General features: G+C 39.2%; 1 protein-coding gene across 1 annotated transcript in view; it reads left to right on the top strand.

The window, feature by feature from the left end:
* Positions 1-8,758, top strand: part of LOC102295266 (polyunsaturated fatty acid lipoxygenase ALOX15B-like) — a 47,775-nt gene that overhangs the window by 34,666 nt on the left and 4,351 nt on the right. The window contains exons 4-11 of the mRNA XM_042216180.1: positions 46-146; positions 367-533; positions 701-844; positions 4,345-4,548; positions 4,742-4,828; positions 4,912-5,081; positions 7,326-7,447; positions 7,524-7,624. Coding sequence (XP_042072114.1) covers positions 46-146; positions 367-533; positions 701-844; positions 4,345-4,548; positions 4,742-4,828; positions 4,912-5,081; positions 7,326-7,447; positions 7,524-7,624 — 1,096 coding nt within the window. The remainder of the gene's footprint in view (positions 1-45; positions 147-366; positions 534-700; positions 845-4,344; positions 4,549-4,741; positions 4,829-4,911; positions 5,082-7,325; positions 7,448-7,523; positions 7,625-8,758) is intronic.

The raw sequence follows: 8,758 nt of genomic DNA, 5'->3' as shown, positions 1-8,758 counted from the left end.
TATATGATTCTAATCATCTGAAAAAGCTACTGTGTTTTTTTCTAGACTGGGAAGGCTGGGACTGATGGGAATGCTTCAGTCTAACAAGTTTAATTGTATAGAGGATATTAAACAACTATTAAATGTCCACAAAACTCAGGTTTCAGGTAATGAACAATCATTAGACCATATTATATAATGTATAATAGCACACAAAGTAACATAGAATAAGTCATATTATTAGGACTCTGGCATTTATGTCCATGACATGATGAATTTTACTTTCCTGTTTTTTGCCTGCGGTCAAATTTTATGATATTAACAGTGGTTAAGAAGGATTGTAAAGCATTTTAAACACAGAGAAGTAAAATTATGTTTTATTTCTAGAATACGTCTCTAAACACTGGAAGGAAGATGCATTCTTTGGCTATCAGTTTCTAAATGGTACCAATCCCATTTTGATCCAACGCTGTACACAACTGCCCAATAACTTATCTGTCACGGATGAAACGGTTTTCCCTGATGGTCAGCATAATTTGGCAGAAGAAATGGAGGTTTATTTAATTTAAATTTCTATTAAATAAAGTTGACTGATATCTGGTTGCTCTTATTTGTATGTTGGTGAGGTATTTGTATTGGCAAATTTTACTTTGCAGTTGTAATACCCAGACTAAATGCATGGGGTCAAATAATTTGTCATTCCTTCTGAAATTTCAAACAGAAGGGTAACATCTTCCTGTGTGACTACAAGATTTTGGATGAAGTGGAGTCAAACACCATCAATGGGAACAAACAGTTCTTGATGGCCCCGCTTGTCCTACTTTGGAAAAACAATGCTGATCAGTTAATGCCAGTTGCTATTCAGGTGAGCTTAGAACTCAGACATTAATAATGTAAATTAACTGGTTCTTATATAGCACTTTTCAAGCCTACCTGAGCACTCAAATTGCTTTAGACAATGTGCATCTATTGTATACGGATTTTGTTTATCTTTTTCCTTCTGCATAGAGATTAGCTCTTGCTAAACCAATCCCTGTTGTTGTTGCCAATGTCTGTGCCAGAAAAAAGTTCTCAGTAGCTTTAGCTAGGGAATGAAATTAATAAGAATTTATTCCAATTCCAATATCAATATCACTCGTGGATTCCATTCATTATCAATTCTCTTATTGATTGTCTATCCGGTCTTTAAGGCTGACGTCATTAGCCGCGTCTGGGCCCAAACTCCGCTGCAGGTTCCTAAGTCAAAAGATCTCTGCAGCATTACTGAGAGTTTAAAAACTGTCTAAATTGATTCATCTTTAATAAAATGATCAGTGTTGCTGTTTTACCAGGTGTAATGATTAAGTTTAACATCCAGGCATCCATGAAAACTGAATTATTTATGAAATTTAACTGAAGTCGAAGTTAGCAGGGAGTTAGCTCGCTAGCTTCCATTTAAATATAATACACCATGTTCTGACTGAGAGACTTCTGAAAAAATTAAAATGTTACAGCTCTGCTATCACTCCCAACATAAATGAAGACAGAAAACTAAACAGCAGTGGCGTTTGTAGGATTACAGAAGTTGGACTAGCAGGTATATAATGATGGCAAGCGGTCAAAAGTCTGGCTGTACTTCACATCAAAATATGCAAACTCAGCAGCCTGCAACAAGTGCTTTAAGCTGATACTGTGATACTGTCAAAGGAGGTAACACCTCAAATCCGATGAAACACCTGGCGACGCATAGCGTTTTTTTTAAAGCCAAAAAATGCGCCGTATTTGATAGCATGCTGCGAGACCTCACACCGAGCGCATCTACTGCACCCGAAGAGGAGAGTCCTGGCCCCTAGCCCTGCCAGTGTAGCAAAAATGATGATGGATGATAATGGCAGCAGCAGCCGTTCTTCTCTGCGTGAGTAGCTTAATGTTGTTCGTGTGTAATTTATGCTGAGTAGGCTAACCACATTATTAAATTAATGCATATAAGGTGAACTAGCAAACACAGTCGTAGTTACATGCAGCTGACTTCTTGTTTGATGGCAGATACTCCCTTCACCCTGGCCAAAAAGGCTAAAATGACCAAAGAAAAAGTGGAAAACAGTTAAACATGAGAGGTTTTTGGACAAAGTTTGTGTTTTTTCCATTGTTTAAGCACTGCTTCCAGCCAAGAGTGATACCATATATGCCCCATAGCTGCAGAAAAGGCTAACATTGTTATCGTTTTACAAAAAAAAACAGCTGAACATGAGAGGTTTTTGGACCAATTTTGTGTTCTCCATTCTTTAAGCACCGGTTTGAGCACCGTTTAAGCACCGGCACCGTTTCAAAAGTACCGGTTTGGCACCGATATCGGATAAAACCTAAACGATACCCATCCCTACTCAGGAATATCATCTAACAATATCAAACTGAAGTTAAAATCTCATACACCTACACTAATCCTATCCTAATGAGGAGTCACATGTGATCTTTCTCTTAATATTTAGATATGAACAAAACGCCAACAACACAAAGCAAAGATAAAAACAGCAGACAGAAACTTAAAACAATCACAACAAGATCATACAAGATTCTCAAAATTCTCATCTTGTCAATTTAGCTATTGGGATTTATCTGTTAGCTTGTAGCATGGGAGCCAATGCAGCAGGGTCACACAAGACCGGCATCAAAGGAGATGTCAGAGATTTGTGGAGTGACTCTGCACATATTGCGATCTGTCTGTCCTTTCTTGGCCACCTGCCTCATTCAACCTAAAGAAAGTGCCAACCTCTAAATGTGGCGGTACTGGTAAGCAGTGTCTTCTGGACTCGAAGGTCCCCACATGCAACAACCTGTCACTGGCACTCTTTCTTTTTAAGTGATTTTAAACTCTGGTGCTGAATTTAATTGACAGTTCCCATATGGAAAAGATATATATAAATCTTATAAAGTTTGTATCTGTCTTGTGTGAAACTTGTATGAAAAGCATACAAGAGTGAAAACAGATATAAGATCCCTTGAAAAATTATATAATGAAACTTGTATGTTTTGGATACTTACTAAAACAATGTATGAAAGTACTGAGAAAGTGGCCACTTTCATGAGTAAATCATGTAAGCCTTAAATGATTTACTCATGAAAGTGGCCACTTTCATGAGTAAATCACATATAAGTTTTTACTATTTCTTTTCCGTATGGGTTAGCTTATGAAACAACTCAGTACGGAGGTTTGGCCCTTGAGGCTCCTGTGGAAGTAACTGCCAGTTACTCCCCACCATCATCATCACAGGGTTTTTGATCAGCACGTTCTGTTTGTCACACTTCTTACAATTCACCATCCCTTCAGCCCCAAATTGGGTCCTTAAACCTGACTTAGAAACTGCAGATTTATCTTTAGTTCCCTAGTAATATTTTGACACAAACAGCAGTGGCTCCTTCCTCCACATGACCCCTAAGACTCTCGGCTACTGGTCTCTCCCCTTTCAATTATCTATAAATTACATTACAAGGGCGAAGAGACTGAAATCACAGTTCCCTCCATGCCTTAACACCTACATCACAGCCGGAGGATACGAAGGCAGACTTTTCTGTGACGTAGAATCATTGATTTGCCAACCAGGGAAAAGGAGGACTGGTACGATCCAGCGTGGATGGGGTTTACCTACTGCTTTCTGTTTTGCTTTTCAGGAACAGTTGGGCAGCTGGGTGTGACTGTGGTGTACATGGTTTCTCTGGCACAACTAGGGCCATTTGGTTCTGTCAACCTAGTGTATTTAAGTAGCAACGAGGCAGATATCCTACGCCTGATTGTTGTCTCTGCTCTGGTGGTTTTGTTGTGACTTGAATTTTGGGAAAGTGTCAATCTGCAGTTTCTACTTTTGCTTTTCGGCAGTCCTCCTTCCAGCTTGCCAGTTTTCCCAGGATCTTTCAGAAGAATATCAGCCATAACCCTTCTCCACTTTCATCAGACTGTCCTGCCACCGTAAATCCTGCACTGCATGCTGCTTACCTGAACACCTGCCTCTCACACACCACTACTCTTACCTTTATTCCTCTCTGCCTCAGCCACCTTTCCTCAAACTCCTCACACAAGACCTTTTTAACTTGACAAATAATCTCTACTCACCTTTAAATTCTTTCATTCAGTATCCAAATCTTTTCCTAGTCATGTGCTTTCCAGTCACTAACTGCCATTTCTCTGTCTCCCTGGATTATCAAAGATCCTTGGTCTGTTTCTTTCCTGCGCCTTTAATCGTTATTTTTACAGTAAATAAAGCTTTTCATTGCAGTTTGTGTTTGAGTTGGTCTGCTCAACATCTATAAAAGTGTTTGATGGTTAGCAGTTTGTAATGATTAAAAAAAGGTAGTATAAGTAAGAAAACACATTTATTCCTTCTCCTGCAGCTGAAGCAGAAACCAACAAAGGACAACCCAATTTTTTATCCTAGTGATTCTGAGTACGACTGGTTGTTGGCCAAGACGTTTGTGAGAAGTGCAAACTTCAACCTTTATGAACTAAATGCTCATCTGCTGCGCACTCATCTGCTGGCTGAGGTTTTTGCAGTGTCACTGCTCCGCAACCTTCCCATGGTGCATCCACTGTACAAGGTATGTAAAGTTGATTAATTGTTTCGAAGATGTAACACAATGGTAAATGGTACAGAAAGCAACAAAACTTGTGACTTTGATGTTAGCCATTTACATATATGTTATACAGCAGAATTAAACATTTGAATATAAAACATCAGACAAGAAAGGAAAAAGTAGTCTTCTTACAAATGAACTTCTCTGTTTCCCTCAGCTTCTCATACCTCACACTCGCTACACTTTGAACATCAACTTCTTAGCTCGGATGCTTCTGATATCTAAAGGAGGAACTTTTGCTAAGGTATAAACAAACAAAAAGGACAAACAAATGTTCTTTTTGACCAACATGTATTTTTTTGCCACTAAGATTTGACTGTTTCCTAGTTTACATCTTCTGGTGGAGAGGGTGCCCTCACAATCCTGAGAAGATCACTGACCTCACTGACCTACAGCTCCCTCTGTATCCCAGATGATATTGAGGAACGTGGACTGAAAGATGTGCCAAACTTCTACTACAGGGATGATGGACTCCAGCTTTGGGAAATCATCAACAGGTTCTATTACCACTTTGTCTGACACAACATACAGAATAACTTCAATTTATTTCGAAGTTCACCTAGGCCATTCTTCACACCCTGGTAAATTTAGTAATGTACTTTCAGATGCTTGCCGAAACAAAAACAAAATTCTTCCAGATGGCTTCCCAGTTATTATTTTAAATGAAAGAATAAATGAATGAAGCCTTTATTTGTGACATGCAGTTGCCTGCAGTGAAACTGACCCTTCTGACCATACATATATTACACAAACATCACATTGCGGAGACAGGTCAGAATAGATAGCATTTAAAAAGAACAGTGAAAATTCACAACGTCAGGGACAGGAGGAGAAAAAAAGGACTCTACTCAGACTCACCTCCACTAGGAGAGCAGTTTAAGGACAGCAAAACAAAAACAACTCAGTGTCTGTGTCCGTTACACGAGTATGTGTGTGAGTGTATCCCGTGTTCACCCCATGCTTTATATTGTACAGCAGACCCTACAATAATAGATACAGAGAAAAGCCCAACAATCATATGACCCCCTATGAGCAAGCACTTTGGCGACAGTGGGAAGGAAAAACTCCCTTTTAATAGGAAGAAACCTCCCACAGAACCAGGCTCAGGGAGGGGCGGCCATCTGCTGCGATCGGTTTGGGTGAGAGAAAGAGAAAAAAAGAAGGAGAAAGAAGATCAAGTCTCCAGTGGACCCAGGTGGCCTTGAAGGTCAGACAGAAAGTTCAGACAACAATCTTGTTATTAGTAGTGGTGCAACAGATCAAAAATCTCACGGTTCGGATCGGATTACGGTTTCAAGTCACGGATCGGATCAATTTTCAGATCGGCAAAAAAAAGAAAAAAATGAATTTTTAAAAAAAAATTCTTATTAACTTAGTTAAATATTTTTTGCCTATTAAAAACATTCAACACAAGACTCATTCCACGCAATTATATAAAAACAAATTAAGGTGCAATACAAGGCAGTACAGGACTTTGTATCTACCACTCCGCTGTGATATAATCAGTGGTCACAGTCACGTAGCTTTCCGTTGACCTGGAGGTCCACCCATTTGTAGTTGGGCAACAGAAGATGTCTGTGACAGTTCAGCCATAATTTTAAACTTTTCCTGCTCGTAAATGCCTGGGTACAATCTTGTCACTGAAGTGGACGCGCAACGGGATATCATAGCGTGGCTCAAGCACATTCGTCATAGTTTAAACCCCTTGTTTAGCACAAGGGAATACGGCCTCCCGTCTGCAGCTAAACACTCCAGTAGCTTTTGTAATAGCTTTAGCCCAGTCGGATTGGGCAGCAAAGGGCTGCTTAAATGCCGCAAACTCCTCTGCTCCTCCACTTGGACCACTAACACTGGCCATAATTATCACTTGACAGACTGACGACGTGAACCATACACTTTTTTTCCTTCTTTTTCGAATCTTCGGATCACCTGCGTACAGAACTGTGGATTGGGATCAGTTCGGATTACGGATCAACCTTTATCCATTGCACCATTAGTTATTAGTGAAGAATTTTGTTGTTCCAGTCAACTTCAACCTTGGCAGGTCTCTATCTGTTGCCAGTGGGATAGCCGCATGAGTGAAGATGGTGGTTGTTTGTGTTTAGTGCGAACAACTGCATCCAGTTTTTAGAGCTGGTCTAATGTCTGTCACTGGTGACTAAATCTCTCAATTCCTATTGCAGAGCCGTGAGCTTCTCCAAGATCTTGCCCATATGCGTTCAATAAACACAGTCTGAGTACAGCTCCACTCATCGTCTATCGTGTCGGCCAGCCTGGTGGGATTTTGAACAGCTGTAGCTGCTTCTTGTTCTTCGATAAGCTAGGTCCGAGCCAGATCCAATCACCCAGAACTCTGTTATCGAGGTTCCGAATTGGTAGATCTCATTCAATGTCCTCCATCGATAATGTCGCTAAATACACAACACAACCGGCCATAGAGTATCACACAGCAAACGTCTCTGCAGGCCAATTGGGCTCTCCTGAGCCCAGGCTTTTTGTCGAGAAGAGGATGTCAGTTCCGTTACGGGAGCAGTTGATTAAATCCATAATTCTTTAGGTTTTAACCCTCTCGAGGCAGGCGTTGCCGATTTGCAACAGTTAAAAACTAACAACCTGATTACCCAACATACATATTTTATATTTATTTTATCTGTTATGCATTATAGCTTTTTAAATAATGTGTTTTGGAAACCATCAATGGAAGTAGGAACATGTTTGAATGTGTCTCCATTTGGCCAAAGGTTGGTGAAGTCAACACTTGCCTTCTACTACAAGACTGATGCTGAGGTCCAAGAAGACACAGAACTGCAGAACTGGATTAAAGAAATTTTTCAGTATGGATTTCTTTCACAGGAAACCACAGGTGGTTCATTGTTTATTATATTATATTTAATTTCTGTGTTGACATAATTCATAATTTATTCTGCCTATTCTGTCAGGAATTCCTCAAGAATTTAGCACTATGGATGAGATGGTCAAGTTTGTCACCATGGTGATCTTCACTTGCTCTGCCCAGCATTCAGCTGTCAACTCTGGACAGGTGAAGCATTTTAATATATCCTGATTATCAGTGATTTTCTCAGTTCTCTCTGCATGGATCACTTTTGCATAGATAAATCCACTAAAATTTTGAGGTTTATGAAGGAGTTGATGCAACTCCATCAGCAGTGAATACAATACATTACTTAATGCTTATTGTATTCTATGATCATAATTGAACTTTACCTCGTGAACATGGAAGCAGAAATTACGTACAACTATTTCCAATCGGAATGCCATTTATTGTGCACTCATTCATGTACTACAGTGATGACCATTGTTGTAGGCCACAGCCCTCATTTTAAGTCATAAATTCAAGTAGTTCATAATTTATCTTCCAATGTATTAAGAAATCTAAAAGTTGATAGAAAGTCATGCGAAGGATTTTAAATGTTTTTCAGTTTAATTCAATGGTAATTATAAAGGGCAGAATCATAACTCTCACTTCAAGGTGCTTTATATTGTATGTTAAAGACCAGTGTTGGGGTCCTTACTCAAAAGAAGTAATATATTATACAATACTTGTTGCTGCTCACTGCAGCATTGCATTTTGGTAATGCAAGTAACTATAACATCAACTGAGACTGGGTGTACCAGTCCTAACCCAGCAGTCCTAAGTACAGTGTTTAAGACTGCCTGTACTGATAAACTTACACTTCATCTGCCTAATGGACAGAATTTTTTTTTAATAAAAAAGGTACGCTATACCTTCTAAGGATACTGCCTAAGAGAGGCATGTATAATGTAAAGAGTCCTAACATAAAACGCTATGAAACTCCATCATTAACAAATTCGAGTTACGTAAATATGATTCAAATCAGTATTTTTAATACCTAGAGCATGCTCTAATCACCATAATAAAATATTAGCCAGGCTGACAAAAAGTCAGAGCTCTTTTGAGCCAACCATCCCTTTAACGTTAACTAGTAATGACTTCATGAACTTCTTCACAAATAAAAATTACCAATAATCATCCCACAGATGTAATATTATCTACAGCTACTCTTAGTACCATTGATGTTAAGTTAGACTCTTTTTCTCCAATTGATCTTTCTGAGTTAACTTCAATAATTACTTCCTCCAAACCATCAATGTGTCTTTTAGACCCCATTCCTATGTACCACAGGCCTTCAAG

This window comes from Haplochromis burtoni, unplaced genomic scaffold (assembly GCF_018398535.1).
Source record: "Haplochromis burtoni strain Fernald_Lab_line unplaced genomic scaffold, NCSU_Asbu1 Contig_950, whole genome shotgun sequence".
Taxonomy (NCBI): Eukaryota; Metazoa; Chordata; class Actinopteri; order Cichliformes; family Cichlidae; genus Haplochromis; species Haplochromis burtoni.
The sequence above is the reverse complement of the archived record's forward strand: the minus strand, read 5'-3'. Positions and strand labels throughout refer to the sequence as shown.